Source organism: Panthera uncia, unplaced genomic scaffold (assembly GCF_023721935.1).
Source record: "Panthera uncia isolate 11264 unplaced genomic scaffold, Puncia_PCG_1.0 HiC_scaffold_168, whole genome shotgun sequence".
Classification (NCBI taxonomy): Eukaryota; Metazoa; Chordata; class Mammalia; order Carnivora; family Felidae; genus Panthera; species Panthera uncia.
Window position 1 is genome coordinate 56,062 of NW_026058338.1, and position 21,738 is coordinate 77,799.

At 43.3% G+C, this 21,738-nt stretch overlaps 1 protein-coding gene across 1 annotated transcript in view; it reads right to left on the reverse strand.

Annotated features, from left to right (window-relative positions):
* Positions 1–17,326, reverse strand: part of LOC125917314 (solute carrier family 22 member 15-like) — a 62,288-nt gene extending 44,962 nt beyond the window's left edge. Inside the window, exons 1-2 of the mRNA XM_049623550.1 lie at positions 17,179–17,326; positions 956–1,168 (exon numbers count right to left, since the gene is read on the reverse strand). Of these exons, the coding sequence (XP_049479507.1) occupies positions 956–1,168; positions 17,179–17,265 (300 nt within the window). The 5' untranslated portion in view covers positions 17,266–17,326. The remainder of the gene's footprint in view (positions 1–955; positions 1,169–17,178) is intronic.
* Between the last annotated feature and the right edge of the window lie 4,412 nt (positions 17,327–21,738).

Here is a 21,738-nt window from a genome sequence, read left to right on the forward strand (position 1 = left end):
ACGGTTACGAGATCACCGGGACCAAGGGCTAGGCCAGGGTGGTGGTGGGCAAACAGATAGCTTGTGGGGAGCAGGCAAAGGACTGAGTATGTCAACTTTTTAACAACCAGTACACATGCTTTCCGGCTGAGCGTGAGCCGTGCCCCTCTTACGCCAGGGTTTCCTTCACCAGACTATCCGTCCTTGGTTTATTTACCTGGGGCTGGCCCAGAAGGTACCATCCTTACCAGAACTCTCTTGGCCACAAAGCCCCCTTCAAAGTAAGGCTTCCTGCACACACGAGGCGGTCCCACCTGTATTCTATATTGTACAGTCAAGGGGCCCCATGTGGTCTACACACAGGACTGCACTGAATCCACACGAACTGTGGATGTTGTAGACAGTCACCACATTTCTGTCTCTTGACTCGGCTAATTTTTGTGTACATAAGAAAAAGAAATGAGAGTTTTAATTCACTTTTTAAAAGGACACTGTAGTCCGACTTCGGCTCAGGTCATGATCTCGCAGCTCGTGGGTTCGAGCCCCGCGTCGGGCTCTGTGCCGACAGCTCGGAGCCCTGGAGCCTGCTTCGGATTCTGTGCCTCCCTCTCTCTCTGCCCCTAACCCACTCGCATTCTGTCTCTGTCTCTCTCAAACATAAATCAACTTTAAAAAATAAATAAATAAATAAAAATAAAAGGACACTGTAATTGGAATGTGGCTCTTCCGGAGTGCACATCGTACTTCATCTAACCAGTCTGGTAAGTCTCATGCTTTTCCTGTTGGTAGCAAGAAGGAAAGAGAATGCGTTTCCATACAACATTCTCCTTTAAACTCTCCAATGTACCCGACAGCTATTTGAAGAGGTGGCTGACATTTAAATCAACAAGACAGAAAAATGGTTCCATCTGGACCAGGAGAAACGTTCACCCAGCGATCGTGATCTTGTTTTCCCGACGGCCACCACTGGTGTTACCTCCGAGGCGATGGAGGTGAAAGTGCTGCTGAAGTGCACGTGCTTCCGGACCTCGCTGCCATTGGCAGTCAGCAGCCAGTCCCCCAAGGCGTGGTCGTCACCCGCTGACCGGTTGCCGTGGCTCTGGTTGGGCAGGAGCTCTGCCAGGTCCCAGTGGTAGGACGGCGTGGCCCCCACCAGTGCGATGAGGATGGCCTCCGTGGCCACGTAGAGCTGAAGGAGCAAACATACAAACCCATCAGTGTTGAGATCGCGATCAGCAGGCTCACAAGCCCCGCAAGATCAGTTTCTTGCTTTTGTGTTTTCGTGAGCTACACAAAACCAGACACATCAGAAGCAAAGGAGAGAGACTTGAAAAGGAAGCTTCCCAATCTACTACCAACAGCATCATCAGCAATCCCACTTGTAAAGCACCTTAGGCTTTTTCTGGGGGGTGAGGGGGTCTCCTCTACATTTGAGACACATCTGATGCTCAGGACCCTGCACACGGATGACAGTATGACACTGGCGAAGGTGGGGATGGGGGGGGGGGGCACATTACGGCTCTGAAACACTACACTCTCAGTTCAGATAAGCAGGCACCAGGCTCCAAGAGTATCTTGGCCTTGGATTCACCATCTAAACAAAACCTTTTGTGGCACAGTTAAATGTCTCAGAAAACAGCACACATATATTCTCTCTCTCTTAGAGAGAGAATATACATACAGTAAAAGAATATAGAGAGAGCATATTCATATAGAGTGTATATATATACACACAGAGAGAAAGAATCTATATAGTGTGTATATACAGAGAGAACATTTATAGAGTACATATAGAGAATATATATAGAAAGTATATATAGGAAGAAAATATATATTGAGAGAAGTAGTATAGATAGATAACACATATATACAGAGAACACAAATGAAAATACTTTATTAAAGCAGGTAAGCATAGTATGTACTTGAGTAGGCACTATTTTATTTTATTTTATTTTATTTTATTTTATTTTATTTTGAGAGAGAGAGAGGCACAAGTAAGCGAGGGGCAGAGAGAGAGAGAGAGAGAGAAGTGGAGCTCACTCCAAGGGGGGCTTGAGCTCCCAGACCGTGAGATCATGACCGGAGCCAAAGTCAGATACTTAACCAACTGACTCACCCAGGCTCCCAAGTAGATACTATTTTAAAACATAATAGACAACTTTCATAAGCTGTAAAGAAATTCAAAATCCCATAATAAATACTCGCTTTATAACCCTTAGCTCTACTTAATCATTATTTAATCTAAACATAGTTGTTCCCCTAAAAAAAAAATTCCCTCATTCATTCAAGAAATAATTATTGAGCACATATACCATTTGTCTCTGATTGTTCTGGGCCTTACAGCTATTCACAATCGGGTTTACAAGCTGTTGAGCCCTATGCAGCCTTTATATGCTATGAATTTCCATTTATATTAGTTCTCATTGCCGGATGATTATTTCAAGCTTCAAATGAATTCGGAAAACACAGAATCAGTCTGTTCCAGTGAGAACTGTCTCACTAAGGAAGAAATCTTATTTTAAGAACTGATCCCCATTAATTTAGAACCTGGTATCTTAAAATACCTTTAAACACAATAAGCGTTTTACAAAGTACGAAGCTGTGATTTCGCTATAGCATATAGTAACACCCCCACTGGACAGATGTGCTGACTGAGGCACGAAAAGGAGGAGATCTGCCAACAGCTTCGGCTCCATCCATCAGTGAACCCCGAGCTCCTTCCACACCACGGTGTAGGGGCATATTCAGCTGTTAAGTGGATAAGCTAAAATGCCAAAGGCAGAGTAATTTATCACAAGTAGATGATGGAATTAGTGTCAAGGAAAGAGAAAGGAAGTCCTGACATTGTGTGTGTCATAACAGAAAGCAAACGTAAAACCCAGGGTGTGATTTTTGCACTCTCTGTGACGCTGCGAGGATATGAGGCAGCCCCAATCTGTTTTGAGGCAAGTGACGGTGGGCCTCCCGAGAAGTACCCAGCCACCACAGGTCAGTCTGCATGGGTGATTTATTGTAGAAGGCAGAAGAAATCATGTTTCTAGATTTATACTGCTTCCTGGCCCCTATTTGCATACTGTTAGGGAAGTTTTAGGCCAGGAGGCAGTCTGTAAAAATAAAAACCTTAATAATTACAAGAACAGATAGATTACACATTCGGCAGCAGCTATAATTACAAAGCCGCTTGCATCGTGTTAGTAACTGCCCCTCCTTATTATAATCTGCTGATCTTAATTGAAGGGCAAAGAAATGAAAAAATATGGGGCACGTGAACTCTGGAGATGAAGCAAAACACATGTTCAAAACAGAGCCGTCAATCGGGCAAAGCAAACTAGTTATATTTTCTCTCTTAAATATGCTATTTTCTGCTTTTGTGCCTCCCACTTGCTTTACATGGAAAGCACTTCACCTGGTTCAGCAGCGTCTCTGAACCTTTTCCATCCTCTGGGATGCAACTCAGGTACCACTTCCCGCCCCCCCCCCCCCCTTCCTTTCGTACCCACCGGAAGCCCTCTCCTGCTTCTGTTCACCCCCAAAAGCTCCATCTAGACCTTTCTTAGTAAGAGACAGATCATTTTCTTCATGCCATCCTATTTATGTACTTGCTCATCTTATTTTTCCTACCAGAATATTCTGTCCCTGAGGGCAGGATCTTTGTGTGATCCACTCCTGGGCTTCCACACCAAACAACTCAGGGCCTGGACACATGAAGCCCACACTCAGCAAGTGAATGAATGAATAAATAAATGACTGGGATAGAATGCTAATAACAGCAGCAAATGCTTCTCTAAATTCTAATTATGCGCCAAGCCCTATTCTAGGTGCTTGTTGAAAATATGTTAATACATCATATTTTTATCTGGACTGTTCTAAGATAAGCAATGTTCTAGGTAAGAGAGGAAATGCTCAAAGGATCCTCTACTCTGCAGTGTGCTTTTTCGTGGACACTCCCATTCTCAGCAGAAGCTACGCTGTGTGGAAAGCAGTTCAGAAACTACATGCACCCCAGTGTTTACTGCAGCATTCATTTACAATAGCCAAACTATGGAGGCGGCCCCAGTGTCCAGATGAATGGATAAAGACACTGTATGTTAACTATCCTGGAATTACAATTAAACGATTAAAAATTTTTAAAAAGAAAACAGTTCAGAAACAAAGAGGTGGTGCTCATACACACGCTAATTCACAGAGGGGAGCAGTGAAACCCAGTTAATCAGTATGATCTGTGTTAATCAGTATTATTCCCAGCAACCTGAAGCCCGATGAACGCTTTCACCTTCTCATCTCCTCTGCCCTCCTCCCACCTCTCGCAGTGTTTCCAGTGTGCACGCCATGCGTGCACACACACATGTACACCCAGGGACCTCAACTGCACACACAGAGCCGTGGCGTTATGTCACCAGACGGGTCAGACACGTGCAGCCCAGAACTCCTGCTTCTCTCCGCCAGAGTCCAAAGAGTCTCTCAATCTTGTCTGTATTACCCTATAACTGCCATGCCCACGGATTCTTGTCGAATGATCGCACCCATCAGCGGCTGGGTCTTAAAGCCACAATCAGAAACCACCATCCACGCTCCTTCCAAGTGGGGTCAACAACACCGAAGAGAGGCCATTACCTTCTCCAAAGCCCCCTCCAGGGAAGGAAAACAAGTGTCACAGATGGCTGCACTTTTTCTTCCCCTTTCAATGTCATTATAATTAGGTGACTACAATGCACCAGGGGACTGAAATTTCTGAAGTTGCAAAAAGTGAAGGTTTTAAAAGTGATTTTATATCGACAGCATTATAAGCTTTTATACCACTCCGGAAACCAAACCGTCCCCCATAAATGATCTCATCACAATATCTTGTGCTGTGAAGTCATGGGAAGTATGATGTTTAGGTCTTAAAGTAGGTAAAATGGGCAATTAAGTGACTCGTTCAAGATCACGTATAACACTAATAGCAAAACCAGGATGAGAACGGGATCACCTCATGGGAGAAATGGAAGATGACTTTGTTGTTGTCATTACCGTTAGTCTTTTCTGCACTTCGTACTCTGTTACTGACTGACTCAACCAAAGCATTACGTGGGCAAGCCTATCATGACAGCACGCCCAGATGCCCAGTGCCCAGCACAAACTGGGTCTTCAGTCAATGTCGGGTGACTTACAGATACCACCTATTTTTTTTTAATTGAAAATATTTAATATCATGCCCTGAATAACTGGTGTCTCAAAGTCCTGTTTCTTTCAACTCTAATTCATCCACATAATGCCACCAGATTGGTCTCCCTGAGACACTCCTCATGACATTCTTCTGGCCAAAACGTATCAATGGATAAGTGATAAATGTCTTAACGTTCCAGATCCCCACTGTATGGGCCAGCTGCTACCTAATCCACATTCACGCTTTCTGTACTGGCGTGCTCAGCTCCCCATTGCATGACTTCTCATGGTGTGGTGTGAAAAGGGGAAGGAATCTGTATACCTGAGTTGGAAACTCAGCTCTAGGAACCTTTCAGCAAATCAAAACCTCTCCAAACTTCAGGTTTTCTTTTCAGTGAGACTGGACACTGGTAGTAACCATCTTTATCTAATTCATTCATATCTAACCTATTCTGAGGGTCAAATGGGATGTTTCCTTTAGCCAGCAGTAAACTCTACAGCCCCATACAAATGGCATCTACCAGTGCCTCTCAGACTTTAAAGTGCAGGGTCTGGTCCTGTAGCCTGGGAAAGACCTGAGTTCCACATTTCTAGCAAGCTCTCCTGAGCTCAATGCTGCTAGTCTGGGCCACACTCTGTGTAGTAAGCCTAAAAGTTGTTCCGTCTTCTACAGTTTTTTCCCCCAATTTTACTGTTTTCCATCTGAAATGACCTTCCCACTTCTCTCTAAACCCAAGCTCCCAAGTTCAGCACAAGCTCAGCCCTTCTCAAGTCTTCAACAAACCACTCCAGACCACGCTGATGGCTCCTTTGTTAATCTCCAAAGCGGTCAATAGCTGCACTATTTACTGGGGAAATATTATTTTGTATCTAACAGTGCAGATATAGTGAAATTCTAATTTGTTAATGATCTGTTTTCTCCTGAACGAAAGAAACGCTAACTTCGATTTCTATATGCTTCCAAATAAACCCAACATACCACTCTATAACTAACAGCCTAGGATACATTTTAACTAATTCCTTGCAAAATGGTGTAGAAAAAGAAAAGAAAAAGAAAAGATGATGATCAAGATAAAAAACCAGTCATTCCAGGACCTAATCTTTGTTCCATCCACTAATTAAGACTTTGGATAAATTAAGTATTTGGGTAAACAGTGATTTAACCTGTATCCGTTTCCCTCCCTTTCTCCCAAATAAAATGGAAATACCCCCACCTGACTACCTTCCTTCTGTGACTTCAGTTTAATTCTTAAAAAATTTTAGTGAGCTCCAACACTTTGCAACACATTATATTATGGGCCTCAGATGATAACAAGGCTGGCTAAAAAATAATCACTTCCTTCTAGGCAAATACATTCAAGTGAGGACAACAAACGTACCGAAAGCTACAAACACAAGGCAGATTTTCACAAATGCAGTATTAGCCACGGCGGAAATGAGGTGATGAGAGCACAGAGAAAGTAGATGGGAAATCTAACTGGGGAATAAGGAAAAAGTTGCAAATATGACACCAGAAACTAGGAAGAAAAAACCTAGTAGGGGTTTAATCAAAACCACATTCAGAGGAAGGAACTTTTGGGGCAAAAAAATAGGCCAATCAGAGTCGAGAAGGTAAACCACATATTTTTAGTGTTCTTTGAAGAAATATTACAGGATAGCTCAGTTTTCCCAAACTTCGGTCACCTGTGTGCTCCCTGCAAGAATTTTATGTGCCGTTTTTTGTTTTCTATTTACTTAATAGTCTTCTTTTTTTTTTTTTCTTTTAGAGAGACAGAGAGAGGGAGAGAGAGAGAGAGAGAGAGAGAGAGAGAGAGAGAGAGAATCCCAAGCAGGCTCCACACTCAGCATGGAGCCTGACACGCGGCTCGATTCCCCGACCCCGGAATCATGACCTGAGCCAATATCAAGAGTCAGATGCTGAACGGACTGAGTCATCCAGGCGCCCCTAACGGTCTTCTTTTAAATTGATTCAAGATGTTTCTTTAAGCTTTTATTTCAATTCCAGTTAACATACAGTGTAATATTAATTTCGGGTGTACAATATAGTGAGTCAAGACTTCCTTCCAACAGCCAGTGCTCACCACAGCAAGTGCGCTCCTTAGTCCCCACCGTATATTTCACCCACCCCCCTCCCCTCCCCTCCCGCAACCGTCAGTGTGTTCTCTAGGGTTAAGAGTTTGTTTCATGGTTTGCCTCTCGCTCTTTTCTTTCCCCTTTGCTTGTTTCGTTTCTTAAATTTCACTTTTCTTAAATTTTACTGCAGCATTCATTTACAATAGCCAAACTATGGAGGCGGCCCCAGTGTCCAGATGAATGGATAAAGACACTGTATGTTAACTATCCTGGAATTACAATTAAACGATTAAAAATTTTTAAAAAGAAAACAGTTCAGAAACAAAGAGGTGAAATTGATCTGATATCAAATGAGTGAAATTACATGGTATTTGTCTTTCTCTGACTTAATTTCACTTAGCATTGTGCTCTCCAGCTCCAACCACATCATCACAGATGACAAGATCTCATTCTTTTTTGTGGCTGAATAATATTGCATTGTATATATATGCCGCATCTTTATCCATTCATCCATCAATGGACACTTGGGCTGTTCCCACAATAATGCTGCTGTAAACATCGGGGTACATGTATCCCTTCGAATTAGTATTTTTGTATTCTTTGAGTAAATACCTAGTAGTACGATTGCTGGATCATAGGCTGGTTCTATTTTTAACTTCTTGAGGAACCTCCATACTGTTCTCCATAGTGGCTGCACCAGTCTGCATTCCCACCAACAGTGCAAGAGGGTTCCTTTTTCTTCACATCCTTGCCAACACCTGTTGTTTCTTATGCTGATTTCAGTCATTCTGACAGGTGTAAGGTGATATCTCATGTAGTTTTGATTTGTATTTCCCTGATGATGAGTGATGCTGAGCATCTTTTCATATGTGTGTTGACCATCTGTATAGTCTTCTTTGGAAAAATGTCTATTCATGTCTTCTGCCCATTTTTTAATTGGATTATTCATTTTGGGGGTGTTGAGTTTTATAAGTTCTTTATATATTTTGGATACTAACCCTTTATCAGATATGCCCTTTGAAAATTCAGTTCAAAATTTTTAACTTAAGTGAATTTGCAAAGAAATAAAATTTTATATCAATAGAAATATGACCAGACAGATGGAACTATCAAAATAAACACCATGTCATAATGCCAAGTGTTGGCTAGTGTGTTTTTACTTAAGACGGGCCACAAGAGATATTTTCAGGCAGGATTTGGGGAGAGAGGGTGAAAGCAAAGGAGCAGCCATCTTGTTTTTTTATGCTCAGAAGGCTGGGAAAGGTGTTTTTTGCCTTTCTTTGCCACTTCTTTGCTGGCTCGCTCTGCTGGTAGAGCACAACAGCTGGGCCTGCAACGGATCCACGTTCCCCTGGACCCTCCCTCAGCATCTCTGACTCCCGGGCCAAGTATGTGTTTTCCAAGATGAAAGGCAGTTGCTTCATCAAGGTTGGAGGCAGTGAGAACAGCACAGATTCCCATCAATTCGGATGGCTTCCAGACCATACTTTCCCTTCCAGACTGCCTTCCCTGCAGACGTCAAGCTCCAACATCAGACACAAAGACAACAGCCTTACAGGGACGGCTTAACCAACTCTCGCAATTGTGCGTGGTCAAATCTCTGTGACAAATTATTCACTGATTATGTGTATAATCATACACATATGAATACATACCACACACACACACACACACACACACACGTGTCCCCATCCCAGGAGTTCTGCTTTCTGCCTCTCGGGTTGAACTACAACTCACACCACCTTCAGCAAATATGGCACAATATTAGCACTTGTCAAATCTAGAAGTAGGCACAGGTATGTTTGCGACATTAGTCTCTGTGTTTCATGTGAAATGTTTCTTTGAAAACAAAATGGCCACTACCATAAAAAAAGAATAACGTTATTAAATTTCAACTAGGTAAGGTTTTCTGCCCAAGTCTGAACTCTGAGCCTTCTTTTTTTTTTAATTTTTTTTTAACGTTTATTTATTTTTGAGACAGAGAGAGACAGAGCATGAATGGGGGAGGGGCAGAGAGAGAGGGAGACACAGAATCGGAAGCAGGCTCCAGGCTCTGAGCCATCAGCCCAGAGCCCGACGCGGGGCTCGAACTCACGGACCGCGAGATCGTGACCTGAGCTGAAGTCGGATGCTCAACCGACTGAGCCACCCAGGCGCCCCTCTGAGCCTTCTTTAATTCTTACTTCTAGTTCATTTCCTTTGCTAAAACAGAAATAGTTGCAAAAGTTTTGAGAACTGCTAGCACCAGATGAGATTTTCTTCTTAGATAAAAGAAAGATCAGGGCACCTGGGTGGCTCAGTCGGTTGAGGGTCCAACTATGGCTCAGGTCATGATCTCGCAGTCCGTGGGTTCGAGCCCTGCGTCGGGCTCTGTGCTGACGGCTCGGAGCCTGGAGCCTGCTTCCGATTCTGTGTCTCCCTCTCTCTTTCTGCCTCTCCCCTGCTCACGCTCTGTCTCTCTCTCTCTCTCTCTCTCAAAAATAAATAAACATTTAAAAATTGTAATTAAAGAAAGATTAAGGAAGAACTGAAAAGGGAATAACTCTCTCACTTTATAAGCTAATGCTATTCAATATAATTTCCACAGACCACCTAGATCTACCATATGCAGGCCACCCTTTGGGACATGAGAGAATGCAGAAAGATGGAAGATTAGAAACGACTGAGAGAGTAATAAGGAATCAAGAACAAAGGTGAGAGGATGTCCCTGGAAGGAAGGTTGAGCTGTCTTCCTCCTGGACACTCTGAAGAGATGTAATGACAGGTAAGGGTAAACGTTAATTTCAAACCAAAAGAAAGGAGATGTTTAGGAAGTTTGTACTTCTATTCCATCCATAAAGTGGGACCAAAGAACATCTGGAGAGGATGTGAGCAATGGAGTCAGGAGAAATTTGAGCTTAGGAAGAGTGGCCAACAGCCAACCGGGAGAAGTGCAGACCAGAGCCGGACAATGGCCCAAAGCATGGGTTTCAGAACTCCGAAAGAGAGGAACCAACCAGCCTATGTTTGCAACAAGAGATAATGGAATAGGCAAGTTCTGGTACAGCCACACATTGCTACACTGCTACAGCCATTATAAAATATGTGGTTGTTCATTTATGACTGCAGCAAGGCGTGCACGATATTGCTGACAGACAAAAATTGAGGTTAAGATACAAATTTATGCAAAAATTAGGCAAATGTACATGTTTGTATAACTAAAAGTCTGGAAGACAATCCACCAACATGTGAGTGTGTTTCATGTCTGAGTGGTCCAAGTTCTGGTGATTCTTTCCCTTTTCTCTTTTCTATGTTTTCTCTTTTCTATGTTTTCTCTTTTTGCTACAATCCCCATATACTCCTTGTTGAGCCTCATACAACTCCCCTAAATGCAGATGCTAATTTCTGCCCGAAAGGTTGGTTAAGGGAGTCAGAGATGAGCTTCCTGAGTTGTGCGTATCTTGGGGTTGGCCAGCTCTCCCTTATAAGGCAGGCTTTGACCATGGTGAAGGGCCAAGCTCGTGTTCCGAAAACCTCAAGGTGAAATTGACACAACGCCAACTTAACTGCTGGGCATTGGGCAACTTGAAGAAATCCTGAACTTGCAAAACAAATGAATTACACTTTCATGATCCAGCCACTTCCCAGAGTACACAAACGACTGAGGGGTCCCCTACTGAAGCTGTCTCAGCCATCTCAGAGCAGAGGGTCACGGCATTCAGAGAGTCTAGCATTCTGCCACACATTGTCTATCTTCACATTTTTAATGACGTGTGTGTGTGTGTGTGTGTGTGTGTGTGTGTGTGTGACCTTCTCTGTCAGGGCACATGCTGAGTAGCTGTGCTGTGTGTGGCCCCAGCAGGCATGCTGCTAGAGATGTGGGTGCTGTGGGGGTGTTGAGCCAGTTGCTTTCTAAGGCACATCCCAATTCTTCAGATGCCCGAGGCTCAAAGGGGCTCCCTAAACCTCCCAGAGGCTCCCTGTATTTCCATAACCTCCCCGGATGGAAATCTGGTCTGGCTGATTTGCAACTTCACCTGCTTTACGCCAGGGGGCAGTGTCTGTCTACAGACAACAGCTTTCCCGAGGACGTACTAGGGGGCAAGTGTAGCCATGGTCTCTTTAGGAAGCGCCCCACTTACCTAAAGTGATGGAATATTCCACCAACAAAGGTTCCCCGGATTATCACCCAAACTCACGGCCACCGTCTGAGGGCAGACACAACTAAATCTGAGGGTAAGGGCGGCGTAAAACTTGCCCAAACTAACAGAGAACCTGGTAGATGCTCACGTGTTCTGGAGTCATGATAGAGCGACTCTCATGCCGGGTGTTGTCATCACGGCTGAACCCCTGGTGGTGGTGAGACTCTCCTGAGGCACAAGGGCTGGTCTCAGTGACCAACACAGTGAGGTCTTCCCTAATGTCTGCCCTACGAACTTCATTACTTGCTTAAGGTTGAGGGGTCGGAACCACCTCAGCGATACCTCATCAAAAGAAGTCTTTCCACGAATCTCCTGGGGAGATTAGGACCGGGAGGCAAATGCAAGCACGTAGGAGACATTCCCTGTGACAGTGTTCTACACAAAGTTCAAGAGCGCACCCTGAACAAAACTCTCTCTACCTCATTCTCTTAAGTGTGAAATTCATAGACCACAGTTGACAGCGCTAACTGGTTAAAGGGACGGCAGGAGAAGGGTGGACGGTTACTCTAATGAAGTGAACTGTAGCATTTGCTTCTCAGTATGCCGATCTTTTCTATGCCACACTCTTGTTTTGTTTTTTTGTTTTTTTTTAATTTAACACAGAGAAGCAAAACAAAATAAAGTTCAGGAACCCACCATCACAATTAACAAGCTACATTTTATTTGCTTCAGATTTTTAAAATACGGTATTATGAATACAGAGCAAATCTCTTCTGTACCCCCCTCACCCCCACCCCTCCTTCCTTCCCTGGAGGTAACCAATCTGATGGATTGGGTGTGGAGCCTTCTACCCCATATGTTTATACTGCTACATTGTCCATATACACTGATAAACCAAATACGGTACAGTTTCCTGTTTTGACAATTTTTTCAGATTTTATTTTAGAGAGAGAGAGAGAGAGAGCGTGCATGCAAGTAGGGGAAAGGGGCAGAGGGAGAGAGACTGAGAATCTGAGGCAGGCTCTGTACTAAGCGGAGGGCTCGATCCCACGACCCTGGGTCCATGACCTGAGCCAAAATCAAGAGTGAGGCGCTCAACCCACTGACTGAGTCACCCAGGAGCCCCGATATTTTTACAATTTTTAGTAAGACTTTTGTGTCATATTGTATATATCACACTTGTTATTTTTTTCATGTAACACCGTGTTTTAGAAATTCATTCCTGTAGTTGTTTATCGATCTGGTTCATTCACGCCAACCTGTTACAGCCCATCAAATTTATGCCACATTTTGATTACCTGGTCCCTTTTTGGGAGTTGCTAAGGTGGTTACTAATTTTTATTATTACAAACAGTGCTGCAGTAAACATCTGAGCCATATCTTCATGCACGTGTTCAAGAAACGTTGGAGGACGTACACCCAGGAATCTAAAGCTGGGTTTCAATTTTACTAGACCGTGCCAAATTATTCTCTGAACGGCACAGTTCCCGCTCCTCTTTTTCAGCACACCTGTACTGTTAGACTATTTAATGTCTGCTCATCTATTCAGTGTGAAATGATATTTCATAGTCATTTTAATATGCCCGTCCCAGGTGACCACTGAAGGTAAACATCTTTTCCTGTGTTGACTATCACAGTTTCCTCTTCTGCACAATACCTGGTCAGTCATTCTGCTTTCTAAAACACCATGAAAGGATGTTTATTGCGTGAATGATCTGAAGGCACTGGTAACCCCAGGGCTGATAAATAAGATTGGGGTTATTAAGAGTTTACATTAAAATAATGCGCTCCAGAACACCGGAAGACTGTACCTCAAGCTGAGGTCCACGATGACATCACACTTTTGCTGGCGAAACTAATGCCTGTTACAGGTTACATGTTCCCGTTGGCTCATGGATGTTTTAAATCCTGTGCAAATTACACTACAATCTGTGACGCATGATCCCCGGGAAAATGAAGGAGCTGGAGTCGACGGCTTAGAACACAAAGAAGTGGGTTCCATTTTCACTTTGCGTCTAAAGGGCTCAAAACACAAAGAACTGTATTCCAACCTTCTTCCTCCAGACAGCCTGGCAAACAAACACACACGTACGCAAACACAAATGACGATGACAGCATCGGCTCTGAATCACTACCAGAAAATAGAAACAGAAATAAAGCACACAGAATTATCCACATTTAAATACCACAGATAGCTCTTGTCCAAGGGAGGGCACCTATATTTGGACAGTAAGAGTTTTTCTAACTACAGAATTGTGAACATTGCTGTGTGTTCATGAGACAACGATTTTTACCTGTGGCAATCCCTTTCCCTCTAGCTTTCTGCTTATCTACTTTCAAACCGCCTATCACTCTTGTCAGGGGCATTTTCATCAGCATAAGAAGAGATATCTACAAAATCTGCATCAATCCTTTATGTACCTGAAAGGTGACCACTATAGAGATTCTAAAGGTTGTGTTTGCAGAGTGTGTGGCCAGAAGTCACCTTGCTAAAGGCAAGCGGATATTGAGGTAACTTGTGAGCCTACCTGATGGTACCCACAATCCACAAAAACGGTTAACCTAAAGACCTTCCGAGTTGGCTTTGTGATGTGCTTTTGTCCTTTTAGTTTGAACTTGGATGTTCGAAGTAAGGGGGGTTAAAACCATTAATAATAATAATAATAATAATAATAAAATCCAGATAGAAGAAAATGCAAAGATCTGAATTTGCCATCTCTGTCCCTTCTAGTTCTGTGTTTCTCGACTGGGGTCGGTCATTGCCACACTGCAGATGCAGAAAAGGCTCTTGCTTCAGCAGTGGCTCCCTGTCTGGCTGTCCCTCTCTCTGGGAGTCCCGCCTACTGTGTACAGGGCTCTCTTTCTGCTAGCGCTGCTGTGCAGGTGGGTCTGCATGTTCCTTGAGCAACAGTAGACCAGGGCTTTGGTTTTTTTGAGGGTTTTTGTCGTTGTTGTTTTTGGTTTTGTTTTTAAGATTTTTTATTTATTTTTTTAATTTTTGGGTTTTTTTTTTGTTTTTTTTCAATATATGAAGTTTATTGTCAAATTGGTTTCTATATAACACCCAGTGCTAAAGTAATCTCTATACCCAACATGGGCTCAAACTCCCAACACCAAGATCAAGAGTCATACACTCCACTGACTGAGACAGCCTGGCACCCCAGGGCTCTGGTTTCTTTTCTTTTTTTTTTTTTTTCTTTTGAGTTTATTTTTGAGAGAAGGAGCAGGGAGAGAGACAGAGAGAATCTCAAGCAGGCTCTGCACTGTTGGTGTGGAGCCTGACGTGGGGCTCGAACCCACAAACTGTGAGATCCTGACCTGAGCCTGGGCCAAAATCAAGAGTCAGACACTTAACTGACTGAGTCACCCAGGTGCCCAGGGCTTTGATTTTTGAAGCAAACATCAACTTCCCATCTAAGCCAGCTCTGAAAAGGGCTTCCTACTTTCTTCCTTTGCTGGAAGAAGCAACTTTCACAAGATGATGAAAGCATCATATTATAATTGTGTAATGGGGCTCCTAGTATTCCCACTCCATAGGCCATCCCAAACCAAAACCATCTCCAACAAGTGACTTGGTAGAGAAGTCTTTGGTGATGTCCACTTTCATATCCAAAATAGCTTTGGATGACCCCAAGACCACCTTTATCATGAATATCAATGGGGCAGTTGAATACTCATGAATATGTACCACTATGAAGGATTCACTTCTGCCTGGACTGAGGCATTGTTGGGACAGACACAGCTACAGGGTGCCTCCCAGTCCACACCTACAAGATAAACAGTCACTCACTCCCAATACTCATAAGACCTGGTTCTTCAATGGCAAATACTGACCACATGTCAGGCAGGGATCAGTGAACAAACATGGTCACAGGCTTAGAGCTCTTTGGTACTAAACTCAAACCAACTGGGTCAACCATAAAGAAAAGTAAATGAGAAAAACAATAGGTCTCGAACCCAGAACCGTGGCCCTTTTTTTTTTTAAGTTTTTATTTATTTATTTAGAGACAGAGAGCATGCAAGCAGGAGAGGGGCAGAGAGAGAGGAAGAGAGAGAGAGAGAGAGAGAGAGAGAGAGAGAGAATCCCAAGCAGATTCCTCCATATCAGCACAGAGCCTGACAAAGGGCTCAAACCCACGAACCATGAGATCGTGACCTGAGCCAAAATCAAGAGTGGGACACTTAACTGACTGAGCCACCTAGGGGCCCCAGAACAGTGGCCTTTTTAGTGCTGCACTCCCTCAAGACAAACTTATTCTAAATAGGCAGACACCTAGCTAGGCCTGTAACAAGATAATGACAGCAGGTGGAGTATAGGCATGGGGGGACGGGATTGTTCAGAAAAGGAATTATATTCCTGTAATTCTTGGTTAGAAGAGGAAAGAGTTTTCTCAAAGAAAAAGTATTCTAAATGAACATCAGGCATCATGGGTACAATGAAATACTCTCTGTATTAAATACTGTTTTGTGATTTAGGAAGTACTTTTTCCCCACAGGAAAATTACAGTTAAAGCTGAAACACCGAACTTAAAGAACTTCAGAATCCTGAATATTTGTGAACTGAAAACTTGCTTTGCTAAAAAAAGGACTGACATCATCTATCAGTCCATCGTTTGAACAGCTCTTCTGGCTGGAGATAAAAACAACTGAACTTGCAAACATTTTAATGGAAAACAGAATCAGTAAGGCAACTCTTACCCTCCCCCACCCCCTACCTTCCTGTTGAGCAGTTGCCTTATGCCAGTTTCAAGCAACTGGTGGTTATACTCACGACTTCCCTGTACTTTCCTCGGGATAATTATCATCGCACACTAACTGTACTTATTGAACTGTCTGCCTGCCTCACCCACCCCCCCCACACTAGAATGGGGGTCTTCTGGGGGGAAAGGGGCTTTGATTTGCCCACCACGGTAGCCCCTGCTAAGCAAATAGTAGGCATCATTAAATATGTGCTGAATGAAGGAGTAGTAAAATGAGGGCTCACAGTAGATACTAATCAAGAATTTGTGAATGAAACGCCTTTAGAATATTGGGAGAGGTAACTGATGTCATTAAATGGGCCATTTAGGCTGGCAAAGGAAGAGTAACTCTTGCCTGGCAAAGTGTATCTATAGCGACCTTGAGCATACTAAACCCACATTTTTGGGCTGGGGTGGGCAAGCAGTGTGGGAGAATTTTGTACAGTAAAGAAATGATTCTACTTTATAACTGAATCTTATACATTGTAGATGACATTATTCAATTTATAGTAGTCTCAGCCCGAGGCTGGCCTCTGGCAGAATGACCCAGCAGAACCTGAACGGGGGAGAAATAAACCCCATGCACGGAAAGCACCTGGAACAGAAAGCCTCCTGGAATGCAGGAAAAGATGGTAAGTGGACACCCAGAACTGAAGGAGGCCGCTCTAGGTCGGACCTTCGTCAGCGTCAGCGGCGACCGGGGCTCACTGTGTGCTCTAGATTCCAAGGTGACAGAGCCGCAGGTGAGTAACAATTCCGTCACGCGTTCACGACGTTGTCCCAGGTAACCGCAGAACCCAGCATCCGCTACGATTAACCAGCTCGTCGGCGGATAAAGTACCACCCCCCCCCCCACTCCCTCTCCCACTGGAGGTGGCAGGTGGGTGGGCCTGGCGGAACAGCCCCAGGGGGCAGGCTCTGAGGCTGGGGCGGGCACCAAAGACCAGGCCTGACGGCGACCTGGTGCTGGGGCCCAGGCCGGCCCTCGCGCGGGACGGGGGCAGGGGGCTCGTGTCCCCTCCCTCCCCCCGGGGTTTGCAGACCCTGGGCGACAGGCCGGGTCCCTCGGGGGATCCGCGGGAGGCGGGGCAGCGGGGCGCTGGGGGTGGAGGGGGACTCACCTGCAGCAGCACGGCCAGCAGGAAGCACAAGTACATCTGGTAGATGCCCATCTCCCCCACCGCCTGAAACGCCTCCTCCACCTCCATGGCGGCCCCGGCCCGGCGGCCCCGGCTCGGCCCGGTGGCGCGGAGCGGGAGCGGGAGCGGGGGCCGGGGAGGGGAGAGAAGGGGTGGGGCGGGGGGGGGGGGGGCAGAGCCAGAGCCGGCGCGGGGGCGGCGCGCGTGCGCGGGCGGGGCGGGGCCGGGAGGGGGCGGGCACGGGGCGCGGGGCGCGGGGCTGCGCGTCGGGGATCTGGGTGGGAGAGGGGCTGGCGTGCGCGCAGCTCGCGGGGCGAGGGAAGAGGAAGTGGGCACGGGCTGAGACATCCGCGGCGATGGAGAAACTCGGAAACGGCTGCCAGTCGGATCCCCGGCCCTGCTTGGGGCGGGGGCGCGATTACCGGGCGACCTGGTGGCGGCTCGGCATTGTTTGTCCTTTTGTATAAATCGGGGGGCTGGGGGCGTGCCAGAGCCTTCGGAGAAGAGGGCTGGCGGCCTTTCTTTCTGGTCCAACGCTGCGCTAGCGCTGTGGGGGTCACACGTAAACACATTCTTGCAAAGCCGGGAGACTCATTTGCAAATAGAAATACGCACGAGGTACAAAGGAAATAAAGAGCCAAGGTTAAGCTGTGAGACTGGAGATGATGGATGCCAAGGTGTTTGTAGGATAAGCAGCACTTGCCAGGCGGGAAAGGTGGAGGAAGAAGAGGCAGGGCGGAGAGAGGGGTCGCCCACCTTAAGTCCCCTCATTCCTGCATCTCCTGAGGTTGGTTTTAACAGCTGCCTAGTATTCCCTGGTCGAGGCCATGACCCTCAATACATTGTGAACAGAAGAGGTGACCAGCTAATGTTTTACCTAGGCTTTCACATCTAAAAGAGTGCGATAGGCCTAAGTCTTCTTTTCTTCCTACTGTCCCTGTTTGCATTTGGCATTAAGATCATAGCAGCTTAGCAAAATGAGTTGGAAATGTTTGGTATAACTCTCCTTTAAACCATCTGGATTGGCTTGTCTTGCCGGGGCGAACCCCTGTATTACAGAGATACATAGAAATATCAGATATATTTTTATGGCTTTCTGTTCTTAAATTACTTGTATTATTTAAAAAATGCTTCTATTTTAATCGAGATTTTTTTTTTTTGGTTTTGTAATTAACTTGTTCATCTTGTTCTCATAGGGTTTTATAAACTCATGCTCTAGTTGCATTGATGCTCTGTTTTTCATTCTTAATATTGTTTATTTTTATCGCTCATTCTTATCCATCATGCTGGAGTTTCTCTATTCTTTCTTTATTTTTTTTTATTTTTTCTCTATTCTTTTTTTAAAGAACCAGTTTTTATTTTATGGTTTTTCTTCCTGTGTTTCTTTGTTTTCTATTTTGTGGATTATGTGAATTCTTTTCACCCTTACTTACTTTTGTTACTCTGTATTTCTTTTTTAGCTACATGACTTGAAAGTTTAGCTTATTTGCTTTAAATTTTACTTTTCTTTTTAATGTTTATTTATTTATTTTGAGACAGAGGGAGAGAGAGAATCCCAAGCAAGCCCTGTGCAATCAGAGCCTGACAGGGGGCTCGATCTCACGAACTGAACCATGAGATAATGTTCTGAGCCAAAACCAAGAGTAGGTGGCTTAACTGACTGAGAAACCCAGATTCCCCTAATTTTACTTTTTAAAGAATAATTACATTTCAGGCTATGCATTTCTCCTTGCTCTGTCCTATAAGTTTTGTCATGATGTGGTTTCTCTTGTCTTTAGTTCTGAATATTCCATGATATTGTAATATACTCTTCAAACCACTAAGTTATTTGTTAATGCTTTCTCCCTTCTTTTCTTTTTTTTAGTTTCCAAGTAAAGGTTATTGCTATTTTTAAACCATCCTTTTATTGTTGATTACTAATTTAAATACTTTGTGAACCAAGATGATATTAAATCTTGGAAATTGTTTGAGGTTTCTTGTGACCAAGAATGTGGTCATTTTAGAAAAATGGACTGAATGTACTGAAAATAGTCTCCATTTGCTTGGGTGCAAGATTCTCTATATATTAGATCAATCATGTTAATTGTATTCAAGTAATGTGTATTACTACTGGATATATCAACTTTTAATAAACATGTCAAAATCTTCCAAAGTGTTTATTGTTTTTGAGTTTTTATCAAGTTCTCTTTTTATTTCTGTAGGTACATAAAAGGACCAATTGAATCATTCCTCTTGTGACAAAATAGCTCTTTCCTCTTTTTAATGCTTTTGTCTTCATTTTTATTTTGTTTGATATTAATATTGCAACATCAGGGTTTTTAAATATTATTTTCCTTGTAGTCTTTTTATTTTCATCCTTTTGTTTTTACTATGTTTTAGAAATGTTTATGGAGGGAGGATTTTTTGTCCATCCACTTTGATAGTCTTTGTCTTTTAACATGTGAGTTAAATCCATTTATATTTATTGTGAGTGATATATTTGGAATTTTTTTCTACCATTTCATTTAGTGTTTTCTGTTCACCATCTTCTTTTTTTTTTTTTTCTTCTTGGCCATCTGTTGGAGTCTGAAAGCGATTTGCATCCTGCCTTTCTCTGTTTTTGCTATTTTAGAGACCTACAGATTGCGTTATTATATTATTATTATTAATTTGGTAGTTACACTTACATTTTTAACATCCTCATAACTATATACTGTTCTACAATGTTTATAGTTATTTAACATGCCTATTTTCTTTTCAAACTCATAGGAACCTACACAAGATTCTGAAGGAGTTCAGAACAAGTCTCCCTAAAATGTGTCACTTTGGCATGTTGACTATTTTAGCTGAAGGCAATAAAGGCACAGCAGACTCAAGAAATATTTTCCCCTCCTTTAAACTACCTAAAAGAATTTAGATAGGAGACCTGGTTACTAAGAGATAGTTTTTTTCATTCATTCATTCTTTTTTTTTTTTTTTTTACTGTTTATTCATTTTTGAGAGAGAGAGAGCATGAGCAAGGAAGCAGCAGAGAGAGGGAGACACAGAACTCAAAGCAGGCTCCAGACTTTGTGCTGTCAGCACAGAGACCTACACAGGGCTCAAACTCACAGATTGTGAGATCATGACCTGAGCCAAAGTCGGGTGCTTAACCGACTGAGCCACCCAGGTGCCCCAAGAGATAATTTTTTATCTGAAAGACTTATCTATAATGTAGGACAAACATCTAATTACCAAACAACTCCTCTTCATATTGTCCTATGAATCACCTTTCACCCCTTTGAAGCCCCAGCCCCGATCCCATTCCTTAGTTCAGGATAGCATATAAGCCCCAGTTGCCTCGCTTGTCCTTGGATCTCATATTTATATTCCCTGTAGGTGTGAAATTAAATGTTTTTCTCCTGTTAATCTCTCTAATTATTAGACCAGCCAGAGAATCTAGAATGGTAAAAGGAAATTTTTTTTCTCTCCCATAATTCTAAGAAAGCTTTATCTGAGAAAACATAGGAGAACATAAAGATGTTACATATGCTGGAAAACTTTTTTAGGTGACTCAAGAAGTTACTGCTGTGGTGCTAAAACATGGATGGGGAAGATTCATGTGAAGTATTTTAATAAAAACCTTCCATTGTTAAGAAAAATTATCCTGCACTTGGAAATAATAAGAAAGCAAGAAGAGAACCGTGTGTGTCCTTTCAATGTGGTAATGAAGCGTTGTTTAACAGGCCCACCCTAGGATTATTTAATTCTGTAAAAGAACTGACTTGTGTTTAACTTTGTATTTACTATGGATTAGAGTCCAGAGACTACGTGTTTACATGTAAATTTGTAGATTTTTGTTAGGGATAGGTGTAAATGATTATGTTCAATAGAAAAGATAATCCATTATTTAATTATCCTATAAAACATTAGCTTGTTTTATATCAAATTTAGAAATTCTATTTTAATGTTCTTTTTTTTTTTTCTGGGAATTACAAGTTCCTCAACTGCTCTTAGAACGAGCTTTACCATAGTACTGGTCCTTTCACCAATTAAAATAAAATCTTTGACACAGGTTCATTCTCTATTGGTAAGAGGGTTATATTTTTAACTTTTGGAAGTTTTTCTTTGACATCATCCTGTATGAGAATGAAAAAATAATAAATTAATATTTATATGATAGCTAAATAATGTGTCGAGTAGAAAGAGGGTGATTTCATCTTACTCTCTTAAAGTTTATATATTAATTTTTCTTTTTTTTATTTATTTATTTATTTTTTTTTTTTATTTATTTTTGGGACAGAGAGAGACAGAGCATGAATGGGGGAGGGGCAGAGAGAGAGGGAGACACAGAATCGGAAACAGGCTCCAGGCTCCGAGCCATCAGCCCAGAGCCTGACGCGGGGCTCGAACTCACGGACCGGGAGATCGTGACCTGGCTGAAGTCGGACGCTTAACCGACTGCGCCACCCAGGCGCCCCTATTAATTTTTCTTCTATTGGATATTTATGCTAAAAGCAGCTGGCTATTATGAGAAAAGAAAGTACAACCTAGGGGTTGTCAGAAATGAGGTCTGATGGGTTG